Raw genomic sequence first — 12,128 nt, 5'->3', positions numbered from 1 at the left:
AAAGTGATAACTATTTACTACTCGTAGTGATCATGTGTTGGAAATCCGACAGAGAGAGAAGCCGCAAATGTAGTCCACAATTGACGCGTCAGCGCCACGTATTCTCTCTTTTCATATCCCTCCTCACCCCCTCGTTAACCCACCCACCCACCCCCAGTAACCCCGGGAGGGGGGGGGGGGGGGGCATTAAAAACTGCCATTATTCGTTGCAACGGTATCCCAAAGAACGAAAGGTAATAAATGTAAAGACAAAGTCGTGTTGGTATGGTACCCGTTTCATAAAAAAAAAAGCCCCCCCTCTACTTAAACGTTTGCCTTTGGCATCACTCTCTTCTCTTCTCCCAACTTCCCCATTTCCATTACAAGAAGACTTCAACTTCTTCTTCTTGTTCTTGTTGTTGTTTTCTTCATATATATATGTCTGTAATAATTACCAGTTTATAATCAACAAAGATCATCATCATCATCATCATCATCATCATATACATGGAACTCAAGAACATGGTCACTCTCGTTTCTCGTACTGGAAGACATTTGCAGCGCTACAATTTCCATGGCCACCGTCAAGTTGTCGGGTACATATATATAATTCCTCTCTCTCTCTCACTCTCTACTCTCTCTCTCTCTAAAAACACGCACACCACACACACACACACACACTTCTTGTTAATCTCTTTGATGTAATTCGGATAGTTGACTCCTGGTCAGTAATTACATGAGTTTTAGTTTGAATTAAGACATGATTCTTGTTCCATCTTTCGCTTTTCATGTAATGCCAAGATTTTATAACTAGAAAAAATAATTTACTAACGTCACACTGGCTACTAAAAATCGGGTAAATACCTATTATTAATTATGGTCGGATAAAATCGAGACAAAAATTTAATTTCTCCATCATGAATTATAGTTTTTGCGGTGGTTATTGAGCTAAATATTTTAGTCACATCTGCAAAAATTATGGTCGACAACTGATGCGGGCCTGGCCGGAATCAATGACTATTTTCAAACTCTTTATTTTAAGAATGACAATTTGTTATATTTCTTCTAGAGTATGTATTCTGTTTTTTTGATAGGTTGTAGAGTACGTATTAGTTGTAATAATTATGTCCATGGTATTATATGTATATGTGTGAGCGAGATAGCTGTTTCAATTCTTGATATATCCAGCTCCACACGTTTTTGCTTGTGTTTTTGAGCCAATTTTTGGAGAAATTTGTGTAAATACGACGATGACTTTTACCAAGTAGATTAGAAAGCGTGTTTCGTAGTCGGTTTCCGTTTTGACTCAATCATATACGCAACAGGAGGAAATGGACTTTCTTACACAGAAACCTCACAAAGCTTCTTAGTATTTTACATGGAGAAAATCAAATCATTTGTTTTCTTTGTTTTTAATAATTATTTTTTCAGTTTCCAATAATGTCTTTTTGTTCACATTAATCAGTTGATTAGTGGGTCCAAGCTGGGATATGTTGGGCCTGCACTGCAGGATTGACTTCATGATCAGTGCTTGACTAATTATTGGGACTGATAATCATACAGATTGTTAATGTAATAATTATTGAAATTTTCGGACATGTTTTCGGATGTAATAGGACTTGTGGAATTTTTCTGGCAATTCAACCTGATCGGTTTGGCCCGACGATTGTATAATTGATTATAGAAAAGTCTATTTCGATGTTAAAAATGCAGATTATTGCGCTCGAACAACGTAAAATGGATTATATCTTAGGTTGTCAAACACGTTTATTCTGATCAAAATTCAATTTGCGGTTGTGAGAGTTCCAACTGTTAGGACAAACTCATCCGACGTATGTTTTACGTTTATGCAGATGTATTCCTTACAGATATAAGAGCAACCTTGGAACGTCGCCTATGGTGGACGAGGAAGAAATAGAAGTTCTCGTCATCACTTCACAGAGGAAAGGAAAAGGGATGTTGTTTCCAAAGGTGTGTATATATATATATGTCATGATTCTCGACAACCCTTGTGTTCCTAGTACTTTGCTAACTTGAGATGCGGAGGAGCCGATATTTGAGAAACTTATGATCGTCTATTTTAACTCAGGGGGGTTGGGAGAAAGACGAGTCCATCGAAGATGCAGCACTGCGCGAAACGGTGGAGGAGGCCGGTGTTGTAGGTGATGTCGAGGTCAGTTCTTGTCCGAATTGTTTCTGTCTCTAGTGGCAACGTTAATCAAACGAGAAACTATTTGTAGCACACCTAAGCTGTCCTGATTGTTTGTGGAAACCTGTAGGAAGTGTAGGAAATTATGGAACGTCTTAGTACTATGTCGGCAACTTTGATATAGTCGAGTGGAATCGTGGTTGTGCCACGACATGCGATACTTTTACGTATGGTGGAAGTTTCTCCTTACATCATTGTACTAAATTTGCAGCATAAATTGGGAAAATGGAATTTCAAGAGCAAAAACAACGACACATGCTACGAGGGTCACATGTTTCCGTTGCTGGTTAAGGAGCAACTTGAGTTCTGGCCTGAGAAAGACGTTCGACAAAGACTATGGGTACTTATCTGTCTATTGTACAGTTCAAAGATTTGAGTTTATCACGCGACGAAATTTCTGAGTGGCATATGTTGTCTTAACAGGTGAGTGTAAGAGAAGCTAGGAAAATGTGTCAGTACTGGTGGATGAAGGAGGCCTTAGAATTACTCGTGAGCCGTCTCACCGCCCAAGCTAACGTCGACCAGGGCAGGAAATCTAACTTGTAGTAGCAAAAATCGGAGCTCTATATATATATCAACCACAGAAGAACAACAATTGGCTTCGATTTGAAGAAAACGTGAACCAGATTTAGCGACATCTAACTCTTGTTTCATTTTCTCGTAATTTGCAAGCCTTTGTATAGGTTTTGATTCTGTAAGAAACTCTAGTAATTAGTTGTTTTTCGAGCTGGAAACGATGTTTTGGGAATATGTCGGGACGTAGTCTATGAGGACTGATGTGAAACTTCGTCCGATTCTCTGGCTTGTAGAGGACATGCTTACAATGGTTTCGTGCACTATGAAGGATGTCGTCGGATACTATTGAACAAGAGTATCGTACTATATAGTTATCACCAATTACTTTTTGTATTTTGTTTCGCCTCTCCTTGTTTTATTAAGTGTCGTACTATGATTCATTGACGACAGTCATATGATGCAGAAAAAGATAAGTAAGTAGCATTTTTCTCGATAAACGACATAATTTCTTTATTACAGTTTATGTTGTCTCTTTATAATCGCGTAAACGGACTATTAGCATTGATGTTGTTCACAACTTAGAAACAGGTCCATTTCTAGTATATGTCTAGAGCGTGTCTGGGGCAACACAACATAGTTCATTAATCGTCCTTGTCCTTGTTGATCTCGTAAAGTATTACAACAAGGGCAACTACGAAAGCATAATCAACCTGTGGATAAACAACCACATCAAAACGGTCCTTCCCAAGGACAACGCTGCCAAAATTCCATTTCTTCTGCGTCTGCATCCGATATTTGATCGATTAAATGCATCATTACAGTTAGAAAACGGAAATTTCAAATCAAAATTTTCAAAAAACACGAATGATGAGTACCGTGGCGATGGGCGTTGAATCCTTGTCGTAGATGACGCATGACCTCTCTAACCAGCTTCCGACAACCTTAAAGTCACGCGAACGTTCATCCTCGTTTCCCGACAAAAATACATCCAGTTCAGTCTTGAGCTGGACAAGTGAAGATTTCTTAGCACTGAAGAGCAGATCAGCGGAGGCTGAGCTATCTCCCCTGAAAACCTGCCACCTTTTGTGTGCACTGAGTGCCTGGAACATGAACCAGATTGTAATTGGGACAAGAACTACTTGAACAGGACATAATACACGTTACAAGAAACATTAATCCTAATTCAGTTGTAAGAACGACACCTTTTTCCTGAAAGTGGCGATGGGAGTGCCTGCAGCGTCGAGGAGGACGTGGCGATCATGAACGCTGAAGAGTTTGTCGATGACTTTGAACATAACGTTGCCGTTTTCATCTGTGACAACAAAGTTGCCATCTGTGACGGCTAGGAGTTTCCTCACGATCGTTAGATGGACGTGTGATGGGACGCAGAAACTTGGACTGATTACGGATGTCTGATTTTCGGCTTCGGTTGTGGAGAACTCCATGTTTGATCTTGAGTTGATTATGAAGGGGAAGATACACTATTTGCTAATCTATATATAATGTTCCATGACAACTCAATTAAGGTGGTAATTAAAGTGGACTTTGAGATTTTATTACAGCATAGTTCAGTTGATGATAGAATTATAGGTGAGGTTCTTTTTTGCCTTAGAGGGACTCCGCTGCAGACTAGGCATGGTTTGATCAAGAAACATTGGCAGAAAAGAAGTGTCAAAAGTGAGGTATTCGATAGGAATAAGATTGATGTCGGAAAGTTAAATGTTGATATCATCATGTACTATCTAATCGTTTACAACTCACTTATATGAGCTATTTTAGTGGAGTAGTAGTATATGGAAAACTTTTTATCCAAATTAAATTTGGTCGGAGCAAATCAAGCATAGATTGAGTATGATAATTCGTTATGTAATTGATCATTTTCATTGATTTATATACCAATAATATCGCAAGTGTATTGTACTTGGCATATAATTAATTTAAGTCTAATCAAACTTGATCTGAATTAAAATTTCCTATAGTATAAGTAATGCAATGTCATTATATATAATCTAACACTTCACGATCTGCTTATACAACTGTGTCAGTGGAAGCACATAGTTAAATGCTGATATCTTTATGTATGATCCAACAGTTCAAGATCCACTTATGTAATTGTTTCAGTGGGAGCATAGTTATTTACTGATATCATCATGTATGATCTAATAATTTACAGTCCATTTCGATAAACTATTTTAGTCGGAGCATACTTTTTCCACGTCAAAGGTTCATTTCTTCCTTTGCACAACATTTTAATATCATTCTTTTTCTTTTTTACTTTTTGGCTATTACAAGCGCGATGTAAACGGCTTAAATGCGTCTTTTGTTCTGTAACTTAGATTATTTGAAAACTTCGTCTTTTAACTTTTTAAGGTAGTGTTTTGGCCATATATCTTTTTAATTTTCATAATTTTGATTATTTTTTCAATCGGAGCTTACTCTTCTCACTAGTGGAGGTGAGCTCTGGAGAAACAAAAAAAACTAAAATTATATAAATTAAAAAAATACAGGATCAAAAAGCGAACAAGAAAAATTAAAGGACAAAAACGTCAAATATCCTGAATTATGGGGAAAAAATGCATTAAACCCAAATGTAAAATCTATGTTCTTGAACGGTCTTATCTTGATAATGTCCTGAAATATATTTTTTTTCTTAAAATGTACAACAAATAGAGCAATAAATAAATGGGGTTGGAGAATAATTTTGTTTCCAACTACTTATTTAAGGCTGTTTTTGGTTTATAAAAGCAAGGTATTTATACATTCTTAGTTTAATCAAAAAGAAAAAGTAAAAAAAAAAAGAAAAAGGAATAAGCTAAATATGTAGAGCCTTTTCATAAAGTATATATAAATTGGAGGAGTAAGATAAAAAGGAGATGGTAAAGAATTTATGCTTCCTCTTAGGTGCACAATTGCATGGGTTATAATCACCAAAACAAAATTTACTTTTATTTATATTTTAATATTTATTATGAATTAAAATTTGTGATAAAAGATTGTTATTAATTATTGTTAAATAAATCGATAACAAACGTTTATCTTATCTACTATGTTATAAATAGACTTCCCAAAAATTATGATCCACAAATATTATGGGGCAATGATCGATTACCATTTACTATGACTTTCTGATTGAGATTTTTCATAATAAATATTTTATTTTCTTATTATTAGGCCTAGTTATGATACTCGTGGGAGACGACGGACGGTCCAAATCATTCCTGAGCGATCGTGTTGCGGTGATCGCGCGAGGGGGGATTTGGGGTGGGTGACGGGGGGAGCGGGGTTGGGTTAATTTTATTATTTTTTATGTTTTTGTAATAATAATTTTTATTTTATATATTATAATTATAAATATATTAGATATCAAAATTGATGAAATCTAGAGCTTTAATAATCTAAGATCCAACGGTGGAGATGAATAGATTAAATTCTACTACGATCTTATACAATTAAAAGAGATCCAATGATCATGAAAATATATATTAAATAACGGCATAACGGTCTTCCGACAAAAAATCAACGTCATTAGCTTTAATCAGCATTGAGGGACAAGTGTGCTATATTTAAAAATACAGAAAGATGTTTTGCTTATTTTAAAATGTAGGGGGATTTTAGCTGAATTTTTGAAACACAAGGGGATAATATACAATTTGGCCTTTAAATTATAATTTAATTTGTTTATATATATTTAATAATAATAAAAATGATATGTATCAATCACACATTAATACAACATGAATGCAAGTGTTTGAATGCCAATTGTGATTAGTGGGGCATCAATTATTTATAGAATATTTTGATTTTTCACATTTACAATATCAGAAATATTTGGGCTTCAATATTTTATTTTTAATTTATATGGGCCTCCCAAGATGTTTATTTAACTTTAGCCCAAATTTTAAGTAAACTAATGCAAACAAATCAGGCCGAAATCTTATCCTCTACCATGATATTTAATTTATATTTCAAGTTCTCATCATTTTTCGACGAAAATATTATAAAAAATCATCATATAATTGACACATAATTATAGAGAATTTTTTTTAAAATTCAGTCTAAATAATTTAAAATTTGTCATTTTACTAAAATAATGATGAGTATAGTATTTTAAAATGTTATGACTATTTGTAGGATAATAATAAATCTTAGTAAATTTATGATGTAATTTTAAAAACTTGAGAGGGGTGTATTTGTATCGCTACCAGAAAATTGTTCAAATAGTTACGAAAAAATTTGACTCTAAAATTAACGTTGAACTAAATTAGCAAGTAAAATTCTCATTGTTAATTTATATTATTTAATATATATTTTAAGTAGCCCGTCGCTAAATTTGTCGGCAAGGTATTTTTTGTTGCTAAATGCATTAGCAAGTAAATTTCTTATATTGAATAAAGTAGATTAGCAACGAGAACTTTACTTGCTAATTAGCTCGACGATGATTTTTTCAGTAGTTATTGAGTCATTTTTTCAGTAAAATTCTTACTCGAATCAAATTAATCACTTTTTTTTTTTAAACTGTACATCAATCACATGGCATATATATTACACTTGTCATATAAATTGCGACTCTAAGAAAATAAGTAAAATAAATAATTTGATTTTCAAACAATTGATTCAATAAATTTTTTCTTGATGAAAACTTCTAAATTTATTTTATGCCCCTATATTTTTTAAAAATAGCTAAAAATTCTACTGTATTTTAAGAATAAACTCTTACAACGAAACCCCATTCAATTAAGAATTAATGGAAAGTAGGGAAATATGCATCTATAGTGCATTTATTTTTTATTTTTTTGCTCTTAATTGACTAAAGTATTGCTATGATGTGTATAAAATTGATTATGGTCAAATTATCATGATTTAACCTTGTTTTTACATTTCTTCACATTTTCATCCTTCTCGAAGAAATAATAATTTTATTTATATATATATATTTATTTAAGTATCAAAAAACCAAAAAAGTATATAACATTTTTTAAAATTTTATAGTATAAATTGAAAAATCAAATTAGATTAATATACTAAATTCACTTTGTAAATTTAAACGTCTGGATAATGTAAATGTTAATTAATTATAACAATGATATATTATTAACTAATTTAAATTATTATATAGTTTAAATATATTTTAAATAAATTATATTATTTACTACAAATAATACTTATATTTAGATTATAATTAGATGTATTTAAAATGAAAATTAATTTAATATTTTTCTTTTAATTATTTTGAGTTTAAAAGTTTTTTACATTTTCCTAAATCTAGGCGATGGTGGTTGCTAGGGCTGGCAACCAGTAATCATCAATTTTATAGATTTAAAAGATTTATTATTATTATTATTATATTATTATTATTTTTTTACATAAATTTATAATTGTATAATGCATAATATATTATTATTATTATTATTAGATTAAATAATAAGAATCACCAATTTTTTACATAAATTTATAAGTAATAAAATAGATTGTATAATGTATACTATATTATAAATATACCAAAATATAGTATGAAATTCTAATTTATTATAAATATAAACTATTGATTAGTTTAGTAGTAATATGATTAGTAAAATGTACAAAAAAAAGTCATTCTGAACATTTAATGTTATAGAAAAGTATCAATTATCTGAAATAATGCAATTGAAATACATAAAAATATTTTATAGTTGGGATTAATATATGTTCACAATCTGCAGTAAATTTATATCTTTATAAATATTAGTATTAAATTGATGTAACTATCATCTTACATTGTTGAACAACATGAGTTAATCGAACTATCAAAATTCAGATCAGACCATTACATATGATCATACTTACAGAAAAATATACTTGGTAAAGTTTTAGATTTATTGGATATACGCATGTCAAGATATCGTACTCGAAACATAAGAATAATCATTCAAGTTGGTGTATTGTAAAATCAGGCCATGTGATTTTAAATCAAAACATCTAATATAATCTAATGACACGCTCTTATATATATTTAAATTTGGTGTGAATCGAGTGCCTAATTTTAAGATATCATAATTATTGATTGAATTTTTTATCTCATTATATATATAATAAAATAATAATTAAAATTGTTGAACATCACTATTATTATGTTATCATTATTTTTAGATTATTTCATAGGAATTACTAAATTTTGACATAAATTTATAAATAATAGAATAGATTGCATAATGCATAGTATGTATCCTGATATAAATATAAAACTCAAAAATAGATAAAAAAAACCATAAGTGAATTACTTGTCAATTTAAAAAAAGTATAACGTAATACAAATATATATTAAAATATAACATAAAGTTTATATATGTCATATTAAATAATAATTTTAATTACAAATAGTATTTTGATTTACTAAGTTGTTGATTAAATTATTTTTGTATAAAAATTAAATGTATAAAATAAAATACCATAATTTATTATTATTAAAAAAATATATGATATTGATTAATAATTATAATATATGGTCAATTTTGATTATAAAATTGATCAAATATTAAATAATATATAAAAAATTTTAAAAATAAAAATATATATAAAAAATATTAAAAAAAGGGCAGCTCGCGAGCCACACAACTGAGCTCGATCTCGAGTCGAGCTCAAAATCGAGCCGATTCGACTCATTTGCCACCCCTAGTGGTTGCCTCGCAGTCTCCCAAATCCACTATTCTTTATAATTAATAATTATAAATATAGTATATATAAAATTAGTTAAATCTATGGTCATAATTTTTTATAAATTTAAAATCTAACGTTAAGATGAATTTATTAAATCATAGGAAGTGTATACATTAAAAAAAAAAATATTTGTACTTCACTAAAAAAAAATAATTTATAGTGAATAAGGGCATAATGGTCAATTGAGCTGAATTTAAGAAAATTGAGAATATTTTTCTGTCTATATTTAAAATATAAGGAGTTTTTAGCTCAAATTTATTTATTTTTTGTTGATATGCAATTTCGCCTATAGTTTGAGTATCAAATGTCTCTGCAAATCACACTTGATTAAAAGTGATTTTGGTGTGTGGGTTGTCAATTCATAGTTTTGTGGCCACAAAAGAAATCCACAAGAAAGTGATTTCAGTAATACATGACAATATCAATGTCGTAATAAAATATTAATATATCGATTCAATCAATATATTAATATAATTAAAAATAATAATATAAATTCAAATAAATTCACAAACTTATATAAAAATCAGACAAATATCCACATGTTTAGTGAACTTAAATCCATAGAATCTCAATCTTAACTATTAATATAAGGCATCATCAATCCAGATTAAAATATTTTGGGTCACTATAAGTCTGCAGTATTATTTTAAAAATTTAAATAGTAATGATCTGTAAACCATTTATTACTTCAATACTAGGAGGTCAGCCACTCTAGCGTCTCTCTTTGGTTGGGAGAGTACGCCCTCTCTCTTGGTTATGTCCTACGCCCTCACGCTTTTGGGTGCTTTCGGGCTCAGGACTAGGAGTCGAGAAAGGGGCTTCCCTCCCTTTGCATAATTGTTTTTCATAGCTTCAGTGTTTCGGTGTCTCACCCAAAAGTCAGTTCTCCTCCTTTCAGAGCCTATCTGAAACACCCTACAATATGGGGTAAAAAAGTCAAAATAAGTGATTTTAGTCCTAATAAAAAGAAAACTGATTCCTTAAACCCTTTTCACGCTCATGTCACGTCGAGGTACTGCAAAAGAAAAAACAAGAAAATTCGATCCAATTTATCGTAATTGATTAGTTAACATATTGGTTAACCGTATTCTGAAAGACGGAAAAGAAATCATTGACTTATCAAATTATCTATCGAGCCATGAAAAAAATTCAACAAAAGAAAGAAACAAATCCACTATCTGTTTTATGTCAAGCAATACGTGGAGTAACTCCCGATACAGCAGTAAAAGCAAGGCATGTAGGTAGATCGACTCACCAATTTCCCATTGAAATATGGAAAGTTACAATCCCCACCACAGCATAGTGCACCTACACGCGTTGGTCGCCGTTGTTTTTCGACCGAATGACTGGGAGCTAACTATCAAGACTTTGGACTATCCGGTGACTGGGAGCTAACTATCAAGACTTTGGACTATCCCGTCGCTTGCCGCTACTACGGGAATCGCTTTTGCTTTCTTTTCCTCTAGCTACTAAGATGTTTCAGTTTGCCAGATTATCTTTTGCTTGCCCATGGATTCAACAGCAGTTCAAAAGGCTGCCCTATTCGAAAATCTCCAAATCTATGCTTATTTTCAACTTCTGGAAGCATTTCGTGGATTCACTTACTATTTGCCTAAAAAGCTCCTTAAGGCAGCCTTAATATCCCTACCTAGCTGCCTAACTCAATTATGATTTTTTGCAGCGAATGGGTGGACTGTGACCACTAGAGTGGACTTTTTTTTATTTCAAATTTTATTAAATAATTTTATTTTATTTAATATATATATAAAAATATACGCCATGTTATTAATTAACATAAAAAATGCAAATAAAATTTGGAACAAAAAATCTAATTCAATGAACAAGCTATAGCTTCATTTGCTACACTTGTCATTCCTCCCTTCTTCTCATAAATGTATAGGGATAAGCACACAATATTTCCTGGCCTATGGTTTATTTACACAAATCACTTCTTTCTTTTGAAGAATTACACATATACCTACCAAAAACATCAGCATCATTGACATAAGTACTCCCTAAAAATATCAATAATATTACATAAAATACCTCTATGTTTTACTGTCAAGATTGTAGTTTTTGTAGTTACATAAAAAAGAATATATAATTTATATAAATAGACCGTAATTTAAGGACGTGAATATAATTATCCCTAAATGTTAAACTGACATGCATGCATAGCAAATAGTGGTGGGGTCTGTTACTTAATTTGCATGGAATCCCGTATGAAAAAAGTACGTAATAATTATATATATGTATATATGTGGGGGGGGGGGGGGGGGTGTGTTGGGGGGGTATTAGTGCGATGGTACAGTTGTTGATGTTTGTCCATACTCCACAAAGTTTGTTACCAATTCAGAGGTAGAGGAAAGCAAAAGCAGAGGTGAGAAAAATAATTCAAAGGAGTTGGGGCACTTTTTTGCATGAGGCATCATCACATGCCCTTTTTAGGACAACACTGCAAGAATTGGGTGATATGGATCTACATATATATTATACACATCTCATGATGTCTGCCTTTTATTTTTTTCTATTATTTTGGTTTCTTGTGACATATATACTCTATTTTGTGTGAGTAGATTGAGTCGTTATACTCATAATTTAAATTATGAACATTCAGAATGAATTTCGTTGTCTGTTTAAGATAAAGATATGATAAATTGATATTAATTTGTTATATTTAACAAAAATTTCCTGTTCGATGGGAAAGTTTTTGTGAAGTAATTTGGATAAC

The 12,128-nt window shown here is 31.4% G+C and overlaps 2 protein-coding genes across 2 annotated transcripts; one reads left to right on the top strand and one right to left on the bottom strand.

Moving 5' to 3' along the window:
* The first annotated feature begins 229 nt into the window (after positions 1–229).
* On the top strand, positions 230–3,097 carry LOC105167728 (nudix hydrolase 18, mitochondrial). The gene is made up of 5 exons (XM_011087547.3): positions 230–575; positions 1,833–1,950; positions 2,069–2,152; positions 2,400–2,528; positions 2,612–3,097. Exons 1-5 carry the CDS (start codon positions 487–489, stop codon positions 2,732–2,734), a joined length of 543 nt encoding a protein of 180 aa, XP_011085849.1. The 5' UTR covers positions 230–486; the 3' UTR covers positions 2,735–3,097.
* A 62-nt stretch (positions 3,098–3,159) lies between these two features.
* Positions 3,160–4,297, bottom strand: LOC105167727 (protein LURP-one-related 15). The gene is made up of 3 exons (XM_011087546.3): positions 3,907–4,297; positions 3,580–3,804; positions 3,160–3,486 (listed from the first exon to the last, which is right to left on the bottom strand). Exons 1-3 carry the CDS (start codon positions 4,147–4,149, stop codon positions 3,346–3,348), a joined length of 609 nt encoding a protein of 202 aa, XP_011085848.1. The 5' UTR covers positions 4,150–4,297; the 3' UTR covers positions 3,160–3,345.
* Between the last annotated feature and the right edge of the window lie 7,831 nt (positions 4,298–12,128).

Source organism: Sesamum indicum, linkage group LG8 (genome assembly GCF_026168435.1).
Source record: "Sesamum indicum cultivar Baizhima isolate 11 linkage group LG8, ASM2616843v1, whole genome shotgun sequence".
NCBI classification, from domain to species: domain Eukaryota; kingdom Viridiplantae; phylum Streptophyta; class Magnoliopsida; order Lamiales; family Pedaliaceae; genus Sesamum; species Sesamum indicum.
The sequence above is the reverse complement of the archived record's forward strand: the minus strand, read 5'-3'. Positions and strand labels throughout refer to the sequence as shown.

Bases quoted from the DNA above. Each gene is read 5' to 3' on its own strand.
- LOC105167728 (XM_011087547.3), top strand. From the start codon at position 487: ATGGAACTCAAGAACATGGTCACTCTCGTTTCTCGTACTGGAAGACAT. The intron at 1,951-2,068 runs GTGTGTATATAT...ATTTTAACTCAG, and splicing joins AAGGGATGTTGTTTCCAAAG to GGGGGTTGGGAGAAAGACGA. The intron at 2,153-2,399 runs GTCAGTTCTTGT...CTAAATTTGCAG, and splicing joins GTGTTGTAGGTGATGTCGAG to CATAAATTGGGAAAATGGAA.
- LOC105167727 (XM_011087546.3), bottom strand. From the start codon at position 4,149: ATGGAGTTCTCCACAACCGAAGCCGAAAATCAGACATCCGTAATCAGT. The intron at 3,805-3,906 runs GTGTCGTTCTTA...TTCATGTTCCAG, and splicing joins TCGCCACTTTCAGGAAAAAG to GCACTCAGTGCACACAAAAG. The intron at 3,487-3,579 runs GTACTCATCATT...TATCGGATGCAG, and splicing joins ATTCAACGCCCATCGCCACG to ACGCAGAAGAAATGGAATTT.